The sequence below is a fragment of the Rhipicephalus microplus genome, chromosome 1 (assembly GCF_043290135.1).
Source record: "Rhipicephalus microplus isolate Deutch F79 chromosome 1, USDA_Rmic, whole genome shotgun sequence".
In the NCBI taxonomy this organism is placed as follows: Eukaryota; Metazoa; Arthropoda; class Arachnida; order Ixodida; family Ixodidae; genus Rhipicephalus; species Rhipicephalus microplus.
Window position 1 is genome coordinate 277,548,907 of NC_134700.1, and position 27,475 is coordinate 277,576,381.

The window sequence follows — 27,475 nt, forward strand, 5'->3', positions numbered from 1 at the left end:
GTGAGCCAGCATCAAGTTAATATATGCAAATATCAGTGCATTTAAGCAAACAAATTTTTACCTCAACCAACTTTAAGCTCAACCCACATTGTTTAGAACACACACACAAAAAAACACCACTCAATACCTGAATGTGTATATTCCTAAAAATGTATAGCATTCAACAAAGGAGTTCTGGCTGAACAGAACTATTATCATAAAATGAAGCATACAGAATGTTGATAGAGCACAGAATGTACACAGAATTATACAATAAAATAGTTTAATGAGCCATGAAAATCGACAATATCATGAAGAGTAATGAATGATGCTAGTACTATGTGACATATCACTGTCACTACAAATCAAACACGCAAGAATTACATAATAATCAGTCTTTCTTCAGGCGACTCTGATTGAGAACTCCACCTATAAAAGCAGACAAACAGGATTTGTGGGTCAGTACACAGCTCTGCACAACGTGCAAGGAATAAGAGTAAAAAACACTACCAGGCTTGCACAAAACACAGAGTGCAATTGCAGCAAATTGTGGAAATGCAGCCTTAATATAGTTGGATGCAACTTAAGTCTTGAGAGGCCCTGCTTAGATTATCGAAGAGTATTAGATGATTGTCCCTGCGACCGAAAAATAGTTCCACTCAAGTATGTTGCAATTTTCTCCAAATATGAAGCCACCGGCTGTCCAACTAATGGAGTCAGTCTGGAGTGCATGCCCATAGGTACAAACTTGTGTGCCTATGTCTTTGAGGAGAGAATCCCGAAGACTTCTGAAGTTGCATCAAACCATCCGTGGCGTGATCAGGCTATAGGTTGCAGCACCGTCATAACGTTAGTGTGGATTGGCAGTGCGTATATAAATGTACGCAACGGCGCTTCGCTATGAGCGATTTGAGATTCAATTCCATTGCATATTCTTGCTAAGCTGGGCTACACGAGGTTAATGTTTCATTATTACTGCATTTACTAAGTAATACTCGCACTTGCATGATTCTCAGAATCCCCACATTGTGCAGCAAAAATATGATTTTTTTTTTTTCTTCCGTGAGTAATTATTGCACCCCCGAAAATTGCAGCAGTAATGTCGTCTGCTCTTTCCAGCCACTTATGATAGCGCATAACAGCCTGGCGCTATTTCTTAAGCATCGCGCATACTATCAAGGCACGAGCCCCATCTAATCCAAGCCAAAGTGGCAAGTGCACATTGCGGCGTGTTAGTGTGCGTTGTGTCCATTCTGTGGTTACACTATGGGGCGATACGAAAATTACATGGCTACTTTAAAGTTGGAAGTCATTGGTCTTGCATCATACAATGGCAACAGGGCCGTTGGTAGGCACTTCAGAGATGACAATCAGATGAAATCCACCAAATTGCGTTGGGCTTTGCTTGTACCAAAGACTGGAATGAATAGTTAAAGTTTCTTTAATCAGAAAGCAACTGTGGACGATTCCGTAATAGATGGCTATTAGCCTATGGTTGACGGCACACGCTCATCTTTTGTGTGCTCCCGTTGAGTGGCGAACGCTAACGCTATGCCGGCAACGCCCGCAAGCTTTGCGTATGGTATTTTTCTGCTATTTGCTTGCAGCTTTATTGTCTCAAATAAATACTGCCTTGTGTTGAACCTGTAGTTTTATTGTTAAGGTAAGTCTTTATTAGTACTTCTCAAAGCCTGTAGTTAGTTGCTGATGTGAGAATCCCCACTTGCGGCCCGTTCACTTTCTTTTTCACTCTGTGCGCTTTCGTGGAAAATTTTCCCTGCACGATTCTCGCACCTCCCAACTTTTTATCAGTCTTCCGCGAAATAAAGTGTGTGGATTATGCGAGTAAATATGGTAGTAAATATGGTACATATTCAAATCGTAAAACTGCAAACAGTATTTCGTAGCTTTTATATACTGTCTTAAGGAAGTAAGTGTGGACAAAAGATTCGTTAAGAACAGCAAATGCGTACAGGACTTACCTTGCTTAGCATTCACTAGAACAAGCAAAAGGCACGCAATAAGGGAACCTGCAGAGCAAGAGAGAGAGAGAGAGATAAAAGAAAGATCACTAAATGCTACTGCCAGAGATGAAACTCTGATGAACTTATTGTAGCACTAAGCGGGGGCCATACAGGTGTTTTTTTTACTCTTGTAAGTGCGATTTTAAATCATGCATTCTTATCTCCTGAATGGTTACAAATAAGAGATAGTCTAGTGTTATTGCGATTAGCGATATGATAGTCGGTATTTTACATCCAAACACCACAACATTATTACAAGGAAAGACGTAAGTGCTCGTGAAATTTCGGCCACTTGTGGCCTTTCAACCTGCACCTAGATCTAAGCACACAAGCCAATAGCATTTCACTTCCATCGCAATGCAAATCGTTGCCGGGATTCAATCCTGCGACCTTCAGGTCAGCATTGAAGCACCATAACCACCAGATCTCAATGGCAGGTTGCGAATGGCGAGTCTCGAGGTGCCATAACACCCTTTCATGTTTGTGATGCTGCTTTTTCCAAGCACAGCACACTGATAAGTACCAGTACACAGTGGCTTGCGAGCTAGGACGCCTCTTCAGTACTGTGGTTGTGGAGCCACTATCATGTTCCTGTGGCCTTTTTTATGTTCTTGCCTGTGCTGCCTACACAGTATGAAGTAACCAGGCCATCGCTGAATGCTCGACATTGCACAAAAACAGTATTTACAAGCACTGGCAATTAGTGGGGCCCAGTAAAATTTCAATTAAGGTTGTTACTCGTCAACTCCCTCAAACGCGGTGCTTGATAAAAATAAATTTCTCTAAAAGAAACTAGAGAAAATTTCACACAGACTACTTCTACGGGATTTCCCTATATGATTTAAGTGGCAAAAACTTTTTGGCCACATCAGCGCTATTATACTAATTGAAATATTGAAGAATCAGCTATATATATATATATATATATTCAGCAGGAAGTTCAAGGGGTCTGGTACGTATAAAGAACACAAGCGAGTACACGTACGAAAGAGCAATACTTTTATGCCAACGTTTCAGCCGTGGCACGGCCTTCGTCAGGGAAGGACGAAGGTCGTGCCACGGCTGAAACGTTGGCATAAAAGTATTGCTCTTTCGTACGTGTACTCGCTTGTGTTCTTTATATATATATATATATATGCACACACACACACACACACACACACACACACACACACACACACACACACACACACACACACACACACACACACACACACACACACACACACACACACACACACACACACACACACACACACACACACACACACACACACACACACACACATATATATATCCACCGTATCAGGCATTCTTTCAACTTTTTTGCATTTTTCGAGCATACATAGGGTGTAGAGCATAGGTAAGGTTGAGTAAATTGTAGAGCTTTTCAAAATTTTTTTACAGAATACGATAATCACTCAAACGACCAAATTATAGAACTCTTCATGAAACATACTATCTTCCCAAATTTTTCGTTGTCTCTGTGTGTGTCTAACACACCAAGGTTGTCCAGTAAGCACAAGCCAGCTGCATTGCACTATCTGCCCTGCTTGCGCAGAGACTTTGCTATATTGGTTACTTTTGCAAACCTTATCTCTCTTCCCCCTCTATCTTTCATCTCCCCCATCCCCCTCCCATGTGCAGGGTAGCAAACCGGATGCCTATAGGCTGGTTAACCTCCCTGCCTTTCTTTTCCTCCTATTTTCCTCCTTATTACGTAATGCCGAATTCTTAGCGGTAATGCTCCCGAGTTAAACTTCGTATAAAAACCTAAGAAATTACGAATGCAGCTCGAATTCAGCGAGTCGAATTCACCAATAAAGGGTTTACAATATGAGGTGTCATGCAATAGCTATCCTAGTCTTCTGGTAATGTAGCCAAAAGCTTTCTTTTGTATAATGCAAATGCCAAATTCATTTCTTGTAGCTGCAAACACTACTTTGTCTCCATGTTTTGGCAATGCTTACTCCAACTCGCTGGATGCAACTTCGACACATATAAATAATGTCGTTCAAATGAGGGGAACAATAAAGTAGCTAAAAAGTAGCTAAGATTGCTTTTCTGCCGCCACTGGCTTAGAAAGGTAGCCAAGTGGCATAACGAAGCCAAACCTAGCCACCCTGCTAACAAGCACGTCAGAGCGACACAGAGAAGATGTCAGAAAGTCAAGAAGATACATCAGCGTAAACTGCGATATAAAACCTTTTTATAAACACAATGGCACTACAGTCGAACTCCGCAACAACGGAACTGACGGGGCGCGGAAAAAATTTTGTTAAAGGAAAAATTTGGTTGTAGTGAAATAGAAAAAAATATCGCTGACCTGTACTAGCAAAACAAAGGAACGTTTATTCTCAAAATTAAAAAAATGTCCGCTGCTTCCTATTCTTTCCAAGCAGCGTCATGACGAGATTCTCGCCCATGCATAGCAAGGCCATGGTGGAAAGCACACTGAAACAACACCTAAAACCGCTTTCGTGAACGAAACAAACAGTTGCATTAACACGTTAACACCAGCAGCTGTCCCCCGTCAAAAGTATCCGCCAACGCCGATATGGAGGCAGGGTATCGTGTAGCGATGATTTTTGCATTATATGCCGTTCTTATCATCAATCACTCGCGGCTAGCTGATTTTGTTGCCGACGAACAGTTGCTCTCATTAGTTACCACACTGACCAAGCGGGATCATAATGATAAGCATCGAAATCGGAAACGGCATCGTGCCGCAGTTGCACCCAGCAGCTGCGAGAAGGAAACCATGAACTTAGCGACTGAGCTTCAGCATCGGATCGCCTGGGACTCAAAAGTAAGCTAGTGATAAAACAACAGCAGGGCAGTCTCATTGCCATCACTATCGAGCAATGGCGACACCCGCTGCTTGCTGAACAGCGGTGGCATAGCAGCGGTTTCTGGTGGTGCCAACGCGTGTTTTAGACTTCGTTGACGCATTTTCAGGCTCTGAAGATGAATCGAAATGTTAAAGATTGGGTTTACTGCATAGCAATAATTATCTGAGCCTGGAATGGCATAGTAAAATTTCGTTGAAGCGAGACGATAGAAAAAAAAATTGTTCGTTGTGGTGACAATATCTATGCATTGACTCCTATGGACTGCTGACGGGGAATCGTGAATTTTTCGTTACAGCGGAAATTTTGTTGAAGCGGCGTTTGTTGTAGCGGACTTCAACAGTGTAGAGCACAGCGCAACTATGTGGGGGTAACCCATGGTGGCCTCATTAACTATGCATCACATGACTGCTCCTATCAGCCAATGGCTGTGTCCACCTGCCTATGATGTAATGGGGCCGTCTATCATTTAATTTGCCGAGCAAAGAGTGTGACTTATCGAAGTCTTGGAAACGTAATTGCCAATTTGCAACCGCAGGTAGTACTATAGTTCTTCGCTCACAGGAGTCTCGACTGATCCGCAGAGTTTTCCGATTACGTTCAAAAAAGTGTTCATGTAACGCAACACCACAGATGCCTTTGGTATACCTTACACACAAGTTTTGCATTTTAGTGGAGCATATTTGGTATTGAAAGCGGTAGTGGGTCTAATGCTGGCCGCAGCAGCTGCGTTTGATGACATGCTTGCAGGCCTACTGATGGAATTCAAGCTAGATATAACTTGCTTCATCTGTGTCTAACACCAGCTGCTTAAGCAAGAACAATTTAGATGCCAGGCATATGACTGCCATGTAAACAGGCAAATATAGTTAATCTTGGCACAGATGGTACAAGCAGCACTTAGGAGAGTGCAGTTAGGCACTTATAAATAGAATTGAAGCAAAATGCTAGATAAGTGCTGCAGGTGAGCCTATGTTTATTAATAATCAAAATGGCTGGTCTGTCTCACAGACACGTAGTGCCATTGACTCACCTCCGAATGCAATTTCGTGTTACATGTGTAAATGTCAACATAATTGTTATATTTACTTGCATCTGTTCAAACATAAGCGTTTTTTTTTCTTGTAAACTAAACAAGCCCATTTTCTGTTTTCTGTCATATGTATTGGCCTTTGGGTAACTTACGCTTTTGGTTCTGACCAATACGCCTGAACTAGTGCAAGTCTATGTGTGGAAATTGGAACTATTCATGTTATTGTAAAGTTTCTGCAACACACGCTAGACTTCTTACAGTTGTAATGAAGATTTTCTGTTAATGCTGTGATAAATTCTACAGAATGAAACCTCAATAATACGTACTTGCTGGAAATGTGACATAACCGTACTACACGCAGCACGCATTAACCACCAAGTACAAATTTTTATCGCCTGCCATGCGCCATTGCCATTAACAAAGGAACAAATACAATGTCACAGGAAATGCTGCCCAATGTGCTCACTGCAAAGCCATTCATTTGTTTTCGCTGAAGTGTAGAAAACATTCTGGTACACTCACACAACCACCTGAGAGCATCCAGAGGCCACGCTTAAGAGCACTTAAAAACTACTGCAGGGTCTGGAAACACAGTGACTGACATGGCGACAGAACAATTTAACACTTCTTTCCTTCATAACCCTTTACCTGCAACACATGTGTACCGCGATTCGCGACTAAGTGAAAACTGACAGTCTTTTTTAAATGCTGTATGGTTGCAGGCAGCCAATCGTCAACTGGCTAGTTGCATGCAGCGCTTTTTCTGCTCTGCACATGCCACTAGTGCCAAGCAATTTGCTGTAGGATGCACCTACTCCTTTTCAGACCATGCACAGATGAGGTGAGTAGCCTGTTGTGTTAACGTGCTGATGAGCTTTCTGCAAATAATACGCACTGCGCAATGATCTAGTGGTTCTGGTAGCAAACGTAGGCGCCTTTGGGATGTCATCTAATAAACGTGTGTGGTATGGTTACAACAGCGCTACGCTTGCTGTAGCGTACACGCGTGTTTGGAGTGATAGCATTAATACAGCGCGGTTCTTTGGTGCCCTCAACATTAGCTCCACAACAGTGAGCTTCTTTCATGTATGCAAAGTGGTGCTCGCTGATCAGGGTCCCGCCCTACGAAGCGGCCCAGCACACCTCAAGGTAGTCTCCTATTAAGAGCGTTCAGTAGGCTTATGCCACACGCGTGCTCTTAGAGTTTCATACTATAAAACCTAGAGCAGAATCTGGCACTAGTATATATGCGGGCTCCTCCAGAAACCTTTGTACCATTATGGAAATACAACGGGAAGTACAGGTTTCGGACTTGGGATGGCTTTTTTTTTTTTTTTAGATTCGCGACGCTTGTTTTTAGAGTGCACAACAAAATTATATGAAGCCATTTCCAATTAAAACTTGCTTCATACTTTTGCGTGTAAAACTTGTAAAAAAATGTTCTGTGGCAGTGAGATGGAAGGGGAACCTGGACAAATTCAACCATTAGGGTATGCATTGCTCTGCCATAGTGTTACAGATCTGGCATCAGGATGTAATGAATTTTTTACAAGATTTAAAAACGAACACAGTCATTTTTCCCTCAAAAGGCACATTTTTATTTATGTAAGTAGCAGCAGAATGAAAATAAGAATCATCTGCTGCTATGCCGGATGAGTCTGTTCAAGTGGTCCACCCCCAACACATCTCATTTTTTTCATGAAAGTGAGTCACAAGCCGCGACGGTGCATCTAAGCTTTGCTGTTGTTTTGCAGTCGATTTGGAAATACACACTTATAAATAAACGACTAACCCTATGCAATATCCCGCACGCACATGAGATGCTATATCTACGCGCAGCGGTGAGTGCCCGACGTTTGGCTGAAGCTGTCAAATGCGACTTTAAAAGATACAATGAAGGAGCAAACCAAGATACTTGGTAGTCTTCAGCCTTTTTGAACAACAAAAGCACTGCTTGAGTGGTTTGCACCACAACCCGCACTACACGAAGTTCGCTAGCCAATGCTATCCAATCCGAAGCCTGTATTACCCATCATTCCCATGGTGGTACAAGGATGGCAGCACCAGTTTTCTCTCTAGGTTACTGTATGAAACTTTATGCATGTAGCCGAGCAGATAGCTCTGAGGATACTTACTGGGATAAGGCTTTTTTGTTGGCAATAAGTCATACTGGCACATTTGTCGGTGGTCGCCATTTTGCCTTTGTTCTCTTCCAATGATTACCCACTATTGCATGGCCGTGATCTCATGAAAGTCTTACTAATCGGCTGATCTCATCACTCATTGAAATGACAGTAAACCATTGGCGGCACATTTATGGCATCGATGAGTTCAGTGGTGCAGCAATTATGGCTCAAAAAGTTATTTTTGTATGCAGCTGCTGCACACTAACCGGAAGGCATAACACGAATGGCTTGAGCTGTCAGTGGATACATTAGTCTACATGAGAATAAACTGGGGATTCTTGGCAACTACTATGTTTTGACTGTTAGTATGATGTATGACTATGACTATTAGTATGACTGTTAGGTACATATTAACGAGGTTTGACTGTATACCGAGACCATAGCTGCTTTCTACAAAATGTGCATGTTCTGTCAAGTGAGTCTTCACAGCATGAACATCACAATGCATTCATAAGTCAAAAACAGGATGGCAAACTCACAGCAAAGCCACGCCATGAGAAAGACCTCGAGGATAAAATAGCCACTGCTGTCGACTATCATGCCAGACACCATCGCAATAACGGCAAGACCCAGGTTCTGAACAGACTGCATTCTGCAAAAAGAGAGCCAATAATCAGAGCCCACAAAACATAAAAGACGTGATGGTCGAGTTGACGTGGAAGAGTAGGAACAAACTGAAAAGTATGGTGGAATGTAAATAGCAAGTATGATGCCAGTGATAACACATTCGAAATTGGCAGCTCAAAAAAAGGTATAAGTGCTTTTGAACAGAGAAATGACAAGTGAGCACAAGACTCGAGCAACACATGACAGAACCTTTAATTCTGGTGTGGTAAATTTTCTCTCATGCTGAGCTACACACCATTAAATCTTTGTGCGAGCAAGTCAAATGCTACTAAATTCAAAGCTCAAAGCATGAACATGGATGAAACAGCATATATAAAATGTTTATTTCAGATATCAGCACAACATGAATATGTGTTTGTGAGTGTGACAAACATCGAATACAACAGAGATACCTTTGTGTTGAATGCGAATGTGTTACAACTGGGTTGATCTTAGGAGTTTTTTCTTATGCTTTGCATTAAGTTTCCCTACCTTAAATAAGTATTTTCGATATTAAACTCAGCTTGTTAAAAATGGTTTATTGAGTATTGTACGACTAAACATGCAACTTATGATGTTGTACAGAAATTGAACAAACACAATAAAAGCAACGAAATGTTTCATCACATGGAGCATTTCTTTAAATTTAATTTATTCTGATGAAACAGCTTTTCATAGGGATGGGCCTTGCATCTGATGCTACTTTCAAGATACGGTTAATCACATTAAAGCTCACGTGAAAAGCTTTCTATCTACAAATCTGGAGGTATCTACCAATGTGATGGTGCTAGCCTTGCGCCAAACCAAATGAGGTTATAGAGGAATTGCCAATATTTCTTCGCTATTGAGCCTAGGTATATAGGCTACATCCTGATTCCATACTGCATTGAATCTTACCGATTTTATCAGTTACCAACTATGCACACATAAGGGAAATAGTCAATTGGGCCAACTTTTTTGCAGTCTGTCATATCATAGCTTTTTTTGTTAAACTGGTGCTGCAAGGACAAAATCTATTGGGTAAGTGTGAAAATGAGGCTTGTGCGAATAGTGAATGTTAGTTCTAAGCAAATGGTGGTTTTGGTCAAATAATTTCACATCAAATTCGAATGTTATAATCATGTATCAGAGAAAAATGGGCATATCTGTCGTGACTCGGCTAACATGCAAAGTACTTATTAAAAATTGGAACAAGGCCGGTGCAAATGCCATTCTTGGTTCAAAGGAAATGAACAACTTTGAACAGTAGCAAGATTTGACTTAGCACCTTTCTACTGCAGTAAAATGAACTTTACAATCAACTTTACAAAAATTACATGCACACTGATGAACATCTATTCATTCATTTAAAATACTTCAAAATTTTCAACAATTTAAGTTCAAATTGAAATGAATTCGAATGCAGCAATATTCGTTTGATTGATTTTTGGGGTTTAACATTCCAAAACCACCATACGATTATGAGAGACTCCATAGTGGAAGGCTCCGGAAATTTTGATGACCTGGGGTTCTTTAACCTGCACCCGAATCTGAGCACACGGGCCTACAATATTTCCGCCTCCATCGGAAATGCAGCCGCCGCAGCTGGGATTCCATTCCGCGACCTGCAGGTCAGCAGCCAAGTACCTTAGCTACTAGACCACCGTGGCGGGGCTTCGTTTGAATATTTGAAGCATTCGAAAATTTGCATAAATTTAGTGAGAATGTAATAAAACTAGGTTTCCATGTGCCCGAATTCTGGGATATTTGCCCAGCTCATAAAGTCTAAATCCTATGGCCAATAAACAAACCATGAAAGCTTTGGAGAATGTGTTGATTGCAATCAGGTCAAGTTTCAATTAAAAAATTTGCCATACGTTGACTGCGTGGATGTAGTGCTGAAGTGCCCATCAATTCATTTAACTAGAAAGGCTGGAAATAATGCTAACTTGTCATCACTTACATGCCATAAGCTGTACCCAGCTGATGTTCAGGTATCACCATGGCAACCAGGGGCCAAAATGCACATGCCAGGAGAGAATACATCAGCCCCATCAGAACCTAAAAAAAAAAACGCACATGAGGTGGAAAGAATAACAGACTGCTTAGTAATGATCAGAATAACAGAGCTAAAGATACGCTGAAGAGCAGTATGTAGATACAGCGAAATTAATGTTGTTGACTTCCGAACCAAGCAAATCATGCTAATACCTGTTTATTCAGCTTCAATGCGAGATTAGTCAAAATTGTTTACTTTGCAAAGATTAACCTTAGAACAAATCTTCCTGAACGGAAGGTGGTGAATCTTTATGACTTTGCACATATTAAAGTATATTCTGTACTAAATGTGGTGGTGATTCATAAATGCTTTTAAATAGCCTGATTAGCATTTTCACCCCCTAGAATACAATACTGTCCACTGTCTTTACCACTGGAAAGCTTGCTAGGCAATAGCAAAGACTTTCAATGTGCACGATGCTATAGCAAGATTGCCATATTTAGAACAATCAAACCCGCTTATAATAACACCGATTTTAACAAAACAATATATCAGTTATAGCAATGAGAAGCTGCTGCATCTGCATCGTCAACTTTTGTACGTTTTCTATTGTGAAATAACCTGCTTATGGCAATGCTTGCATGGTGCATTATCGGTTATAACAATAAGTTCTGGCTGTTGTTTGTTTGTGCTCAAGGGTAATTAAATGCAACATCCGCAAAAGAAACCTGCCCACAACTCCAACGTTCCCCAACGCATCTTCGGAGTGTCAATATGCTTCACGGCATAGAGCAGTGGCATTGTGGCAAAGCTGAGCTTTGAAATCCGCTGCTGCACAGAACTGGCATATGCTTCTGTTAATTCACTTTAGCACATGCTATTAGAGTAAAAAATTGACATTTGGTACAGTTAGAGCATCCAGAAATGTCAAACATTGGCTATACAGATCTTGCGGTTGTCCTATGAAATGTTCGGAATTCTCAGGCATGTCCGAAAAATTAGTACTTTCGTAATCCTTTTATCACTGATGTTTATTGGCATATCCTACCTGTTAGTTCTTTCACAACAGCCTGCATCCTCTATATTGCATCTCTTTGCGCAATTCGTTTATAGCAATTCGTTATAACAATACAATTTTCGTAGTGCTAAAACTCCAATATTTGGGGCAGCCAGATGTCGCACTCCCAGAGAGCCACAACATGCTAGCGGCATCTGGTGGAAGAAAGAAGTTGCAGCTATTGTGGTTTCCAAGTCAGCCGTTCTCCAGTGTAGCTCCTCTTTGTCTGCACTAACAGAGCATGGACGCAAAACATGTTTGACCACATCTGTACTTGCACCATTGCTGCAGACTCCTTAAGTGCGTAGACACAGGCGCAACAAAAAAAATTCACGAGGCCACTGAAAGAAATACTGCTGTCGCCTTGTCAGAAACGCTGTCGAAGAGCACGCATGGGCGTGCGTGTTGCTTTCCAAGCTGGTCACATTTTGCTGCTTTATGTTTTCCTGCTCTAGGGTTGCAACTCCGCGCCACCAGTTGAAGATCCCCCTTTCGTGCATGCTATTTTTGTGACATTATCTGGTTACCCACAGGTGCCCATTTATAACGAAGTTCCACCACCGAAATGTTTATTCTTAAGTAACACACATAAAGAAGCATGATGCAGCAGTTTAAGGTAGAGAATTACCATGGCAACCCAGGGATTGAGGAAGGTGAAGGCAAGCAGCGAGTGAGCGGCAAGTGTCCCAAAGACAGCCGCTGTGACCCAGATCAAGTTTCTGCCCAGCAGATCCACCAGAATTCCAAATACAGGCGATGCAAAAGCCGAAATGAGGTACGGGACACTGGAAAAGAATAACAATTTAATGAAGGCAGACTTAGTGAAGAAACACGATGCAATATTCTTTTTCCTGTAATATTCACACCCTAAACTTGCATATCTTGTTATTGTTGGGGATGTATTAAAAAAAGCCTCGCATTCACGACGCAGCGGTCCCACGTTCGATTCTGCGCGGAGTCTCTTTTCCGAATTTTTTTTTTCTTTCTTGTATTTCCATATACAGTCAACTCCTCTTAAACGGAACTCGAAGGGGATCCATAAAACTGTTCCATTTATCAGAAGTTTCATTTAAGCAAAGTACACTTATTTAGGAAATCAAAACCTTTATTCAAATTGCACAAACCTCACCTTACTCATGAGGATGTGTAGGAGAAAAAAAGGAGTGAAGGGCGGTTTGTCTGGCAAGCTTGAGTTGTTTTTTCACAAGGTACGCACCCACGCCTGACAAACTAGCAAGAAATTCTGAACAAGCCTCATGCTCAAAATAGCACTGGAAAAGTTCAACAGCCTCTTTAGCTGATCGGTCTGGTGGCACCACTGCACTGGCAATATTGTCATCACATTCATCGCTGGAAGGTTGATCCTCATCTTGCACTTCGGCAATCATTACCTCGACAGTCTCCTTCCGACAAGTACGAACATTTACATAAATCGATTCGTAGTTCTGCAACGTGAAAGGGGCAGAGGGGACGACCTCACAGAATACTGCCTCAATGTTGGCATCAGCAGGGCTTTTTTTTTGATCAGGTACTGCTTCTTGCACTTGAAAGCCAGCATGATGAAAGCATCTGTGTATTGTTCTAGCCTTCACTTACAGGCATCAGCCAAAATGTAGATGGCTGCCAATAAATCTATGCTGTAGCATTTCCTGCTGTCTGCACAAAGCAGCAATCGATGGAGCAATTGTCTGCTGTAATGAACTTTATAATGTTCTGAGTAACTCCTTGATCTATCGGCTGGACGACTGCCGTTGCATTGGCTGGCAAGAACTCCTGAGTGATGACTTGGAGTCCTTGAACCTGACTGTGGGCTGGGCAATTATCCACGATGAAGACAACCTTCCTGCCTTGCCTCGTAAATCTTGCGTTCCGTTCGCATAGTACACAACGGGGAGGTGTCGAATGCCTTTAAAACAATGTGGGTGCCTTGATTTTCCTATTACCAACAGCTTCAATTTCTCATCTCCTGCCATGTTTGCACCCACCAGCACAGTGATGCGATCTTTACAGCGTTTTCCTCCACTAGGTGCTTTGCCTTTGAATGTGAGAGTCTTTGATGGAAGTGCATTATAAAAAAGACCTATCTCATCGACGTTAAAGACATCTCATGGCTGAAAGCTCATCGAAATTTCCTTAAGCCGCCCCCGTTGGCATTCGGTGTGAGTGTCCCTGTTGACTGCAGCACTCTCACCTGAGATTGCTTTGAAGACTAGGCCATGGCGTGTTTTGAAGCTGCTGAGCCATGCTTAGGACGAAGTTCTCAACACAAATTCGCATGGCGATCTCTCGAGCTTTCTGCTCGAGAATCGGTCCGCTTATGGGTAAATTGAAACTCCGTGCGTGCAGCCTGGACCACAGAAAAACAGCTTTTTCTAGTTGTTCATAAAGCATCATCCGCATCCGTTTAGATGTGAAGATCCCATTCTTTACAGCGCCTTCAATTTTTTCTTTGTCTTTGCAGATCCGCGACAGCGTCAATTTCGGTATGTTGTATTTTTCGCCACCTCCGTCTTGGGTAGGCCGATTTGATCGAGCTCCTGAAGAATTTGCAGGTTTTTTTCAAGCTAGAGTGCATGGTGTGGCCGCTTCCTTTCCACTGGGCTGAAATAACGCCGTGATCCCTCGAACTTAGCCGCAAAAAGAGGCCTTACACACAACTGTGTCGCCGACTGGGCTCCCACAGCCACCACAAGCGAGAATGGTTACTGGATTGGCTTGTATCGAAGTGTTGCCATAGTTGTGAGACTACCTTTGGCCTGAGCGAGTCTATGCTGTGTTTAGAGTTTGTGCCAGTTAACCGTAGGTGATCAATAAGCACTGTTTCGATTAACCGGTGAATTTTACTGCGCAGCACAGAAATCCAGACATATGAGCCCGTTTAGTTCGGTTAATGAGGCATTTTTATTTAAACGAGTTTCGTTTATGGGAAGTCCATTGTATATAGATACGTCTACATATACAGTGCATGACATCGATGCCGGCAGCGGAATCCAGCCGAGAGTGTCCATATAATTGCTATCGCAATAATTATAAAAGATCGTGTAACTTTCGAAACTTTGCACAACTCCAGACAGACGAACCTCTCGCATGTTAAAAATATCTTAGTTGAAATCGAGAAGAAATGGGCATGAACAAGGCATGTAGCATGAAAGGAAGATAGCTGTTGAGAGAGAAGACTTTTAATGATATTCCTGGAGATGTCAGAATGGTTATCATCAAGAGTTAACAGACTGCATTCCAAGAGAAGGCAAGCACAGGAGTGGGTGGCAGGAAGCTAGCTGCACAGATGAGACTAAGATTACTATAGTGGTGCAGCAAGCAGAAGACTACTTTAATGGGAGAAACATGGTAGAGGCCTTCCCACATAGCGATGCAGTCAGACTGTTATTGACGACGATTCGGCCTAGTCCAACGATGAGGTATGTACACATACTTGGTTTTTATGATAAGCACTTTCTTTGTAGCGATACGGAAAGTAAGCCTGATCTCTGTGACAAGATTAAAAAAAAGGCACAGGATTCCAAGCCCACTCACCTGTCAACAGAGTTTGCTTCAACGGCCGAGAACTGGTACTTTCTTTGAAAAAACACCCTGTAATATTGAAAAAAAAAAAAAAAAAAAAAACTTATGGTTATGCATAGGCGTTTTTTACATGAATATAAGCAACAGTTTTATCCATTAAACCTGTTTATCTCAAAATTTTTCACTTGTTTTTACTACTTTACTTTCTTGTTATTTATTAAAAAAGCCAGTTCTGCAATAGATAGGCATATACAATACTGTGAATACACTGGGAACCCTAGAGCTGGTACTGTAAGAGTGATTTCCATAAACAAAAAGTACTAAAATAAAGAAAAGCTACAAGAAGGCCGAAGGCAACTACAAAGCTGCTTAGTAAGAAGTAGAAAATGAATCTTATGTCATAAACACCACCAGATAACAAGCAATATAACCAGTATACCATCATTAGAATCATATATGTTGGCTGGCACTATGAGGAGAATAGCTGCAAAAATTGATCCTTAATATGTTTTTTAAATGCATGCTCTGTGCATGACAATCCATAATTCCACAGCTTGACAGCCTAGGACGTGATAAGGAACATTTCACATTTTATACACACTTCAGGCACAAGAACTATCAGGTTCATACTTGGTACTATTCACAGGAGCAAGGGGCGCTCTGCAGCACTTTTTCATCAGGACAGAAAACTCTGCCGATGAAAACTGAGGCCCCCGAGAACGTGCGAGCCAAACATGATAGCGCAGCATGCGGCCGGCAATTTAAAATTAATTCTCAAAGTCAGCTAGAAATCGCTTCCTTTTCTCTTGACAAATGATGCCATAAACCCAACATACTGTGCCATAAATGTCCAGAGTCATTGGCTGATTTGGGCATCGCAAACTGCATATTTACTGCGGCGGTTGCAGAATTCCACTACGTACCTCCTCATGCGCTCGCGATCACACTGAAAGTTGCCAGTTTGGAAAAAAGAAATGAAGAATGCTTGAGGTCATGTCAAATGGGTGCCTCTTCTTGCCCCTAGTCATCCGCATAGCTTTTAGTGTGCTCACCAGCATGAAATGAGAGAGAAAACAAATCCCTTCAACTCGACTTGTGTGGAATGAATTTTAAAATTTTTTCGCTCCAGTCCATTTGTATGACAGACTTTTAATGAAGCCATTCAACGATTATTTAAGAAGGTGTTGCAGGGCCGCTTTAACAACTCCACGCAAATGCATTACTCCATGCACATTTACCAGCATTTTGCAACTCCTGCTTGAACAACGCTAAAAGAAAGTCCTTCGTTACGGGTCATATGTTCAATATAAACAGAGCCAGAATATCGGCTTTCCAGAAACAAGTAATGATGGAAGACCTTTGCTACTGTGAACGATACTCACGTGCCAAGACCAATGAAGGGAAATATGGTGACGTAGTATGACACACAGATGAAGCACAGGAGCCAGAAAGTCTTGGGAAAGTAGCGTACATCGGTCAGTTTCACCACCTCACCTGCACGGACGTTGCAAATTAGGCAAGGAGGAGGTACGCAAGGCACGTTCAGACCAGCCTTGTAGGAATGTGAAGGGTGCAAACGGCAAGCCGGTTTCCAAATCTGAGCATGGTTGTTCCGACTTCCCATCTGACATGGCACCCGTGCTTCAGCACAGGCAGTGGACGGTACTCAGATTGAAAAATTAAAATTTAGTGCCAAGTAATGTGCATTTGTTCTCAGCACCTAGCGTCATATTTGTGCAATTTTGATGCGTACCCTTACATTAAAACCAACGTTATCTTTAGCAGTCACATTTGCAGTGACATGATGTAGCTATCAAGAATAAATGCTCCTACCAGTCCTTATGCTAAGATTAATGATGTTAAGTTTCATTCTACAAGTACTGTAACATTCACTTTCACAGACTTCCCGACGTCACGAGGCACTGTTCAGGATTATCAGCAGCTGGTATTATCCTGCCACCTAGCCACTCGTGAAGGATCATCAGCTCAGATGTAGAACATAGTAGGCATTTCACAGCGAAACTTTCTATCTAGAAAAACACTGCTTTGACTGTGTTGATGAAGAGTACAGCAGGAATTGCAGCCGAATGCAGAAACCCGATGGATGCCATTTAACACGGCTCACGCTCTTATTGGCAGCAAGAAATCGTGAAGCTCTAATGTGAGAAAAAAAAAAAAAGATTGGTTTGGACTTGGTTGTCTCATCACCATATTTTTCGTTTGCTATAGTTGCCACTTTATGCACAGCCACCTGCCCGCTTCGGCTGCTTGCTTCCACCTTCGGTATGAACATGCCCTCAGACATGTTATGTGCACAAAGGGACGCATCAAACTTCAGAACTAATGTGCCTGAGCTGCTGAAATTTCGGTTCATGTGGAGACCTTAACTAAGCGTTAACAGCGAGTCGAGAATAGAATGTCTGTCAGTTTCTTTCCGAAGGTCATGAGCTTGTTCCGTTTCAGAGACATCGACATAGCATAAGAGAAAGACTTGTGATGCAGACAGCTGTGCACAACTCATCCCGAACACTGTGTTACAAGGAAAATTTAATGCACTGCTTGAGGATATCAGGGGTTCTACGTCCCAAAACCACAACATGATTATGAGAGACTGGGTAGTGGAAGGCTTTGAAACTTTCGACCATCTGGTATTTAACGTGCAATGACATTTTACCTTGAATGGGCCTCTAGCATTTCTCCTCCGTCAAAATGAGACTGCCACACCCAGGATTGAACCCGCAACAACGCCAGCGGTTGGCGTTTGTTATGCGCGGCGACTAGGCTTACCTAATGAGGCAAACTGCTAAGCCTGGAGAAATAAGCCATGCCTGTTATACCAGCTTTTTTATGTTTAGTTGCGCCACATTTGGCGAAAGCTTGAACTCGCATGCTCGATTTTAATTTTATAGATGACGCTACCACCAAAAAAATGCCTGCGGAGTTTACTATTTATTGAAAATATTTTGTTTGAAGTACTAGGCAGTCGTTAGTCAGCACAAATAGATAAAAGACAATATTCATCTACTAATGTGCAACAATTGCTAATTAGCATCTAAAAAAAGAAAGCCAGTTTCTACGGAACTGCCCAGCAGAAAAATTGCCTGCCTAAATTCCCTGCTGTCTTGAACGTTCCCCAATAAAGATAAAAGAATTTTCTCTTACTAGAAACCTGGAGAGGGGCCTGCTGCTTTATTATATAGGAGTCTATAGAATCAGCTTGTATAGTTTTGTCGCTTCATTGGTAATGCATGACCAAGTAGAACCATAAGCTGCCGCATTGACACAATAAATCAATGTTTCGTTAGAGCACAAAGAAACATCGCATGGAAAGTAAGTGTATTGTCTACAAAAACCACAAAGTATTTTGGTTATGCTCTGAAAAAAAAAAAAAATTCACACACAAACTTTTATTTATTTGCCCATTTTCATTAGAGCGTAAATAAATTACTAATTTGTTTATATCCAATGTCTGTTCATAAAAACCTTGAATAGCACCTCGTCTAAAGGCACAGTAAATTTCGCACTGTTATGTTGAACAGTTTTGCCATACCTGTAGTACAAAAGAAACTTGTACAATAAAAATGCTTTTTGATGCCCACATCATTCCTGCTGCTAGTAAATAATGCTTCATACCAGGCATTAAAACCAGGTGTCATAGCAGAGTTCGTAAGCTTTCTGAATTTGCACAATTTAAATTTATTCATCAAGAGCAGCAAGGACAGTGCATCCGCAATCAATGCATAAAATGCGGAGTGGTTGTCGCCTGAGTGGGACCGTCACCTAAACGCCTCACGAAGGGTTAAGCTAGAATGAATTTTTTTCAATTGCAAGACATTTTCCAAGAAGTCTATACATATTTTCTTTTAAAAACTCATTTTATTGTAGGGTCCATTTCAACTTTCGTCTTTTCAAAAAGTACGGCAGTTTCGTCTATTTTGATTACAGTACAGGAGTACTTACCAGTCATAGCATCCTCACGTCCCATAATGCGCTGCGCTCTGCGGTCAAGAATAGCCAGCACAACAGCACACAGCATGGACATCACGCACCAGGAAGCAGCTGAAAATACGAACAAGCATTAGGAAGAAACAGACTAAAGGTTTACCACTGTCAGCTTTTGTACTTACTGGTAGATTTCAAACCTTTAAAGAATATAATAAACATAAATTATTTAGTAAACGTAACACGCATGTGTTTGAAGAGTTTTGAAACCAAAGTTAACAATATTCATGGTCGAAATGCATGCCCAGCATGCTGGGCAGCAAAACAAACAAGCAAACATTTTTTTTACAGTTGGCATCTGATTAGTCCAACCTACACAATGCATTATCTCAAACGGTTACATTGAACAGGCCCTCGAACATTTTTTGAACATACTCGGAAAACTGCCAATCGAAGGTCACAGGGTCCCATTAAAAATGCTAGGCAAATAATAGCACTACATTCAGCAGAAAGTCTGAAATTCACAAGCAGCCGCACATCACTTGCTCTCCTATGGGCAAGCTGTGTAGCTGATGGACCAGACCTGGGCAGTGACAGATTTTGTGATCACAAAAGCATCTTTGGTAAAATTTATATGAAGTTTAATATAGATGCCTCTCTTCGCAAACAATGAAGAAAAACTACTTATTACTTTTCATCTTAATCAATGGTCACCTGCTTATAGTTTAGTTTTCTTCTATGTTTATGTGAGGCATCAGCACACTACACATATTTCAAGCACTTTGTGCCTGAGTGGATCACTAGTGTTGAACTCAACTCACTACGACAGTATATGTATGGCGCGATATTGCTTCCAAACCCACCAGTAGGCTTGCCAGTGCACGCCTTCTTGCTTTTATATGCACTGCAAGCTATATGCCTTGGCAGACATCGCTTGCTGTTTAGCTAATTGGAACCACTTCCAAATGTGATAAATGCGTTTGGCTAATCTCCATTGGTTAATGTGGCAGTAGTGCCAGTAGCACTAAGTGAGCCTATGCACTCTGAAATCAAACGGCTTGCACTCAAATCTGACTTTGGCTAGCTGCCTAGTTCATGATGGCCATTGTGATTCAGCTGTGCCGCATGACTTAAATTTATTGATTGATGTTCAATTGAATTGAATTGGCAAGCAGTTTATTGGGAAATTTATGTCTGTGCCAGGACAATCAAAACAGTTAGCAGCTAAGTAGATTTATGGAAGTAGAATTTCAATGATACAATTATGATTGATGTGAATTTTGCAATGATACGAATTTTAACTTCTTTTTTGGATGGATTACACTACATAAAATATGCTGTGATTCGGTGTTATACAAATGGTTTTTCCAGCCAGCGTAGATGTGCGCGAACTGTGTAATGCGGCTTGTATGTGGGAGGAAGGCCCGTTCACACTTGGCCTAGAAGTCGCCACGCCGTGAGGCGAACGCAAAAAAATCAGTCTGAGACCAATTTCTTCACCACACGATAGCACATCGCCTTTTTGCTTCACGGCTTTGGCTACAACGGCTGCAGTAGCTCTCAAACCATGTGATGTAAAAGAAACAGCTGAAATTCAGCACGGCGGCAAAGGCGTCGGCGTTAGCTCAAGTCTGTGCAATCGGGAACTACTCATTACCCGTGCAGTCCGACAAAGCTCTTGGCCTCGACAAAGATGCGTTCATCGAAAGCCTGGTTTGGATTATGATCGCTAGAAACACTGGAAGTAGAAGAAGGTGCAGCAGCCCTAGCGTGTCTCACTTTAGCACTGCCCGCTCAATCCATCAACGCTACTGCCCATGCATCTGCTTTTGTTTCTGTTGGCGTATCTTCTGAAACAACGTTTGTAAAGGTGTAAACTGTTTCTCTTCAGTGCTTTGCCTACATAATCAGGACTCGGTACGAACTTAAATGCTCAGGAAACGGGCAAAATAGAATAAATTCTCAAGTGGCGAAGGCGGCGGCGGTACGAAGAACAAATGTGAACAATTTTCAGCAGGCGCGAACGTGCTTTCGCAGCTGCTCTGGTGTTTTCGCTTGAATTCTCCCGTCTGAATTCTCGAGGAGCGATTTCTTTCGTGCCAACTTCGCAGGGCATTTTTTCTGCCGCTGAAGTGGCGAAGCGAGTGAATTTACAATAAGTTTTGTCGCTTTTGCTCCCTTTGATGCCAAGTGCGAACATGCCTTAAGCACCAGCAGCAAGAGTGAGGAAATCGCGGCACTTCATTGAGAGGCGGTCAAAGCAAGAAAGTTGAGAACATCATGAACTTTTTCCAGCAAGAAGTAGTTAAGCCGACTAAAGTTTCTGTTCCTTGTCATGATTAGCATTAACGTCTTTTTGGTTCATACGACTTCGGGATGATACAAATATTTTGCATGCTCTCGTCGAGTTCGTATCATCGAGATTCTGCTGCAAAAAAAAAATTGTGCAAAAGATTCTAGTGCAAAAAAAAAAGGAACTTTTTTTTTTTTTCAGCAATGAAATAATTAAATCCCGATCAAGTGAGGTAGACCTGTAGCCAGACACATTTTCGAGGGGTGGGAGGGTCCAGCTATTCAAGGCCGTGATGGACAGGGTTAAACACCCCTGTCCATCAGTATATTGGAGGAGGGGAGACCTAGGGCATTCCCCTGGCTACGGCCTGTAGTGAAGCATATATCTTTTTGCTTTCTTGACCCAGTCACTATACAAATATCCTTTGCAGTCCTTTAAAATTCAGATTACCATTTTACAGATTAGATTTCATTATGTCCACTGGAACACAGCAAAGCAAATTAGGAAGAAAAGGTGAAAACTAAGAGGAAGCATTTTGGTTTAGCGGTCACCAGTGTATAGACGACAAGATTTCCAAGCATAAATAAGGAGGCAGCCACAAGAGCCAGAACAGCCACCATTCTGCCTCAACAAATGTATTCAGTTGTTCAATCTCATTCACTTACCAACGAGGAGTGATACACCCAACCCCGTGAAACCTGGATACACTTTGGCCACAGCAGCGTACAGGAATGGCATGGTCATGAAGTTGGCTGTGCTTCCCTGCAAACAAAATGCTCAAATAAGCAGGTTTTTTTGTGCACGTTTTGACCCTGAAGGGCCAGTAAACAACCCCGAGGTCAAAAAATTCTTAAAGAAAAATATGTGCACTTTTTGCTATGTGAACATGCTGCCGCAAGCCACTGTCCTTTTCTTGGAAAATTCCACATGTGAAGAGAAGCTGCCATAACTCATAATTGGCAAAGCTCTTAAGTCTAGATGCTTTATAAATGCAAGACAGCGTAATGCCGTTATCTATTGCGCGAATTGAGCAGCGTAGATGACTGCTACTTTCTTCAAAGAGCACGTTCGCGCTATAGTTAAGATGGCCAAGAAAAACAGAAAAATTCTATTCATTGTCGACAACTGCTCAGGCTTCGGCAAAATAGAGAACTTGAAGGCAGCGAGAGCAGAGTTTCTGCCTGCAAATGTGATGTCTGTGCTGCAGCAGGTGGACCAAGGTGTCATCAAAGTGGCCCAAAAAATCTCCCAAAAGAGCCTTCTCCGCAGCATTTTGTTGTCTTGTCAAAACGGCAAAGGCTACGGAATTGACCTGCTGGGAGCAGAGTCCACCTTCTCAGCAGTGCTTGGCAGCAAGTTTACCCAGCAGCTATCGCGAACTGCTTAGCGCATGCCGAGTTCTCACATGCCACCAGTTTGCCAGAAGCAGAAACAGCAGAGAAATATTGATTGATTGACATGTGGAGTTTAATGTCCCAAAACTACCGTATGATTATGAGAGATGCCGTAGCTCTATAGAGGGCTCCGGAAATTTCGACCCCCTGAGGTTCCTTAACGTGCACCCACATCTGAGCACACAGGCCCACGGAATTTTCGCCTCCATCAAAAATTCAGCCGCCGTATCCGAGATTCGAATCCGCGACCTGCAGGTCAGCAGCCGAGTACCTTAGCCATTACACCACCGCGGCGGCGTAGACGGCAGAGACAGACGACTTCACAGCCTGTAAGAAACTTTGTCAAGAGGTCATCAACCTTACAGGTAACGGTGCCACCGAAAATGACGTGACTTTTATGGAGTATGTACTGTGTGAGCAGGATGTGGCGGTGACTGTAGAAATGATGGATGCCGAAATTATTCAGACTGCCAGTAACGTAGGGGACAACAGAGATGGCGGTGATGACGAACCATCTCTAGAGGTGCTGAGATCTTCTTGAGATGAGAAATTTGCTGCGCTTGATTAGCAATAGGGTCGGGTGACCGGCGGCGAAGATCGACTGATGCGATGCATCAAGCAGGTAGAGGACGCCTTCCTAGTCCCAAGTACGACCGCGATGCAGACAAGCATTAGGCAGTTTTTTTCTGCTAAATGAAATGGCAGTGCGGCAGAACCCAGTCGGTTAATGCCTTTTGTATGTTATTTTTTTCTGCCTTTTAAACCTGCACGAGAAGAAATACGAGAAACTGACGCTGAAGAGCTGTTAAGTGATCGTGATTTTTCTGAAAAGGGCTCATTTTTCCCAACGATTAGCGCAACTTTGCTTACCTCGAAGCTCTGTTCATCTAAAAATTTTCTCTAATTTTTACGACGAGTTAACGAGGTAATACTGTATATGTTCCCTCTGCACATTACTGACAAAAGGTAAGAGTAGTGTTGCATCAAGCAGACCCATGACCCTGCTGATAATGAAATGCCAAATGCATTTAAACTGGGTAACTAACCAGCCTAGAGATGCTCAGCTGTAGGCCAAACACTGTGTTCAGCTCCTTGTCTTTAAACCAAGCCACAGAGTACGTGTTCTGGGCCACGGCCAGAGATTCACCTCCAACCCTGCAAAGATAAAAACACTTCATAAATTTTGTTCTCTCTAAATTTAAGTGCGCCCTCTGGCCTTGCGTCACTGCAAGAGCTGTAACACGATAGCATAACTTGAGAAAGACACTGAAGCAAAAAATTGTTCAGGCCGTTTTAGTAAATTGCAATTGTATATTATAAAGGTCACCCGTGAAGGGAGAAGACACTTTGTTCTTTAGAAAGGGTACAGAAATGAAAGACTAGTGCTGATGCTTCTTTAAAGCTCCAGAGTGGCTCATGATATAAATTCTAGTGCTATTTACTTATTCCTGGTTAAAATAAGTCTGTGTAAATCAGCTACACATTGTATAACAAAGAAAGCCAAAGAGAGAACTGAGGAAGGTTGCAAAACCTTTACAGAGCAGCTGAAATGCCACCAAACACTTCACACTGATCTACTGGCCCCACTCCTTCAGACCTTTCAACATTATCTATTCACTTGATCTACTCAGTAACACAAAATGATTAACTGCATAGATGAGGTTCGAATGTGACTTTAGGGTCCGTTATCGATTGAGAAAAGTGCTTTGTGCAAAGTAGAATGTGTTTTTAAATATCACAAAATGTACTTATTAATCAGCTGTGTAAGTGTACTCACCCAAAAATGAATCGTCCAAATTGCATAAGCCAGAAACGGTTTAGAAAGGCTCCCATCGCAAAAACAACCTGAAATGTATGGCAGTGCACACAGACATTACAACTAGGCCGAACTTTGCAAGCAAGAAGGTACAATAAAATCTGCCTCATTCCATTTTTCTGTACTTTCAAAGTATCACAAGAATGCACACTAAGATGCTTGAATCAAGTAAGCAACTACTGCTTTTAACGAATAACCAAAGCTTTATATGGGATAAGTAGGCACCATCCAAAAATGCTTCACTAGTTTTTGAGGAGTCAGACTTAAAGTTTTGGGGATTTCAGTGAGATTTTTGGAGAATGCAAGATGTTCAACCATCCTGGAGTTACAACTACATACAATACATGGTTATAGCTAGTTAGGTGGAGCTACAAATACATACAATACGTGGTTATAGCTAGTTAGGGGCCATCGGGTCAATGACTATTGGTGAAAACTTAAGTATACGATTGCAATTTAGAACTATTTAGTGCAAGTTCTACAAGCTCACCAGGACATTTTCCCATGGACTGAAGAATACCATCTAACCTAATATAATATCTCCTTTTCTCTTTCCTCCCACTCTGGCCATCAGTTTTACTCCGTAAAATTCACGGCCCTCATGGCATGACCAAAATAAAGCTTCAATCTAATCACCGTTGCTTCAAGAGGGATACTAAGGATTAATATTTTTTGGAGACATATTCCTCTATCTCACAAAAGAGGGGATTCTCAAAACTTTACACCAGTGCCGTCGCACAGAAGAGCATGGCTGTTTTCCTTCTCATTTTCATAAGGCCCACTGTTCACCCACACGCATCATTGGAGTAAAAACTCAAGCATTAACCAATTATTTTGGTTTTGAGAACTAACACATCAGTCTCTCTTGTTCTCCAAGAGCTTGCTCAGTGCTCTCTTTCGTAGAGTCTTTCGTAAAGCTCCGATCATCGTTTGTACTGGATGCTAGAAAGGAGAAATAACTTGCACCTGTCAAATCACGAGCCCCTAAAACTAAGAAACAATTATTTCTTGATTTTGTCGTATCATTGCGACTTCAAGCTATGTTTCTCATCTACTGGCACCCGCACTATTACCCGATGAACTTGGGAGTGCCATGATCAGGTTCAGAGTTTCGTAGGGCAATGAAATGGACCTCACAACAGGCCAAGGGGAACTTGCAGTAGGCATTATATGCAATTGCTTTCTAATCTGTGCTGATGTTTTTTGTCTGTGCTATGCTAACAGTTTCCAATCGCATACAGTCCAATCCTTAACTTTCAACATTGAAATTTGACCGAACAAGTAAGTATTGAAGAAAGTTACCTGGCCCAAAATGATTATGAACGAAAAGAGGAAGGCACCGAGGCGGATGCCAAAGACTCGGTCGATGAGGAAGCCACCAGCAAAGCAGAGGACTGTGTTTGGCCACGAGTACCATGAGTACAGACTGCTGAATTCCGCTGCTTTGACTTGCATAACATTTTCTATTTGGCTCTGCAATGCACCGGGGTTGTCGAAGCAGTAGTAGCTACCTACACAGAAAAAGAAACAGCTGTAAGCCACTTGGGATAATATAAAGTGCCAGTGCATGAAATGAATAAATGAATAAAACAGCCAGCTATGTTCGGGCTACAGACGTTACAAGCACGCATAACTATTACACCTTGAAAAGACACAGACGAAACAGCATATCTAGTTATATATGAAAAGGCCAGTAAAGATGTTTTATATACCTCTACACAAGTCAAATAATGTGGGAGCTGACAGGTCAGCAGCCAACGATTATCTACAACCCTGCTTAGGCGATAAAGAAACAAAGGAGCGCTCTTGCGAAGATAAGATTTTGGTCCAGAAATCTCTGCATTCTATGGCATAACGCTGCCCCACTTTCAATTTTCCTTCCGAACTCTATGAAGGCGTTGGTGGGTGTTAAACACGTGACGAACGGCACTCACACCGTTCATTCATTGGTAATACCATGATGAAAGTAACCTTCATTTGGTGCTTTAATAGCCGCTGGATTACCTGATGGCGTGAATGTCTCAGAGCAGCTGAACGCATCGGCGCATTATCACACACGGGCGATAATAAAGCGAGCCCACAAATCTGAACAACAGCTGGACCGAGGGGATTGGCAATATAATGCTGCGATAAGCATAGCGAAAGTGGTTAGCCGGGGCAAGCTGGTGATTTTTTCCGTCCAATGTGTTGACCCGTTTGAAGCACGATGAAGGTTTCGCATTGAATGACTTTTGCGTACGGCTTTCGATACATCCGTATGAGAGCAACTTCAGTTTCTAAACGATGCGCACTGGATGGCAGAGGGGCTAGGATGCGAAACAGCTGTTCCAGTGAGCCCTAAATCAACGAAAACAAAGTATCAGGCGCTTACCGAATGCTAGGAAACACAGGAAGACGAGTACAATGAGGCGATGTGCCCTCGTCGTGGGGTCGCAAAATACGCTGGCGCAGTTTCCGAACCTGCGCACGACCACTTCATCTTGTTCTCCTTCAGGTTCTGAAGGCACGAGGCCCGCAGTGTCCGACTCCGTCATGCTCGCGCAGAAACAACTGAATCACCTCGCGCACTCACGTGCATGCAAGCGCTTCGCTCAGCTGTCACCAACACCCCTCAAACCCTTGGCGAGTGTCCTCCCCCTCCACACTTCTTGTTGCCTCACGGAGGAGAAAACGTGAGCTCACTTCCACTTGCCCCCGATGACGAACTTCCGGCGCGCATCTTTTAGGTTTGACCACAAATTCACAAAGTTCAACAAATTGTACCTATTATGAGCTTAGGATAGTATGATTTTTTTT

General features: G+C 42.3%; 1 protein-coding gene across 1 annotated transcript; it reads right to left on the minus strand.

Moving 5' to 3' along the window:
- Positions 1–245: 245 nt before the first annotated feature.
- Positions 246–27,320, minus strand: LOC119188247 (lysosomal dipeptide transporter MFSD1). Its single transcript, XM_037436192.2, has 13 exons — positions 27,051–27,320; positions 25,982–26,190; positions 24,641–24,708; positions 23,910–24,018; positions 22,135–22,231; positions 19,195–19,293; positions 16,617–16,728; positions 15,247–15,303; positions 12,341–12,497; positions 10,620–10,717; positions 8,551–8,663; positions 1,962–2,009; positions 246–408 (listed from the first exon to the last, which is right to left on the minus strand). The coding sequence occupies exons 1-13, from the start codon at positions 27,211–27,213 to the stop codon at positions 371–373; spliced, it is 1,368 nt and encodes a 455-aa protein (XP_037292089.1). The 5' UTR covers positions 27,214–27,320; the 3' UTR covers positions 246–370.
- Between the last annotated feature and the right edge of the window lie 155 nt (positions 27,321–27,475).

What these genes read in the sequence shown, in the direction of transcription:
- LOC119188247 (XM_037436192.2), bottom strand. Translation starts at nt 27,213, where the DNA reads ATGACGGAGTCGGACACTGCGGGCCTCGTGCCTTCAGAACCTGAAGGA. An exon ending in AGCTGAGCATCTCTAGGCTG is followed by an intron (nt 22,232 to 23,909) that starts GTTAGTTACCCA and finishes TTTTGTTTGCAG; the next exon opens with GGAAGCACAGCCAACTTCAT. An exon ending in GGGTGTATCACTCCTCGTTG is followed by an intron (nt 19,294 to 22,134) that starts GTAAGTGAATGA and finishes TCGTATTTTCAG; the next exon opens with CTGCTTCCTGGTGCGTGATG.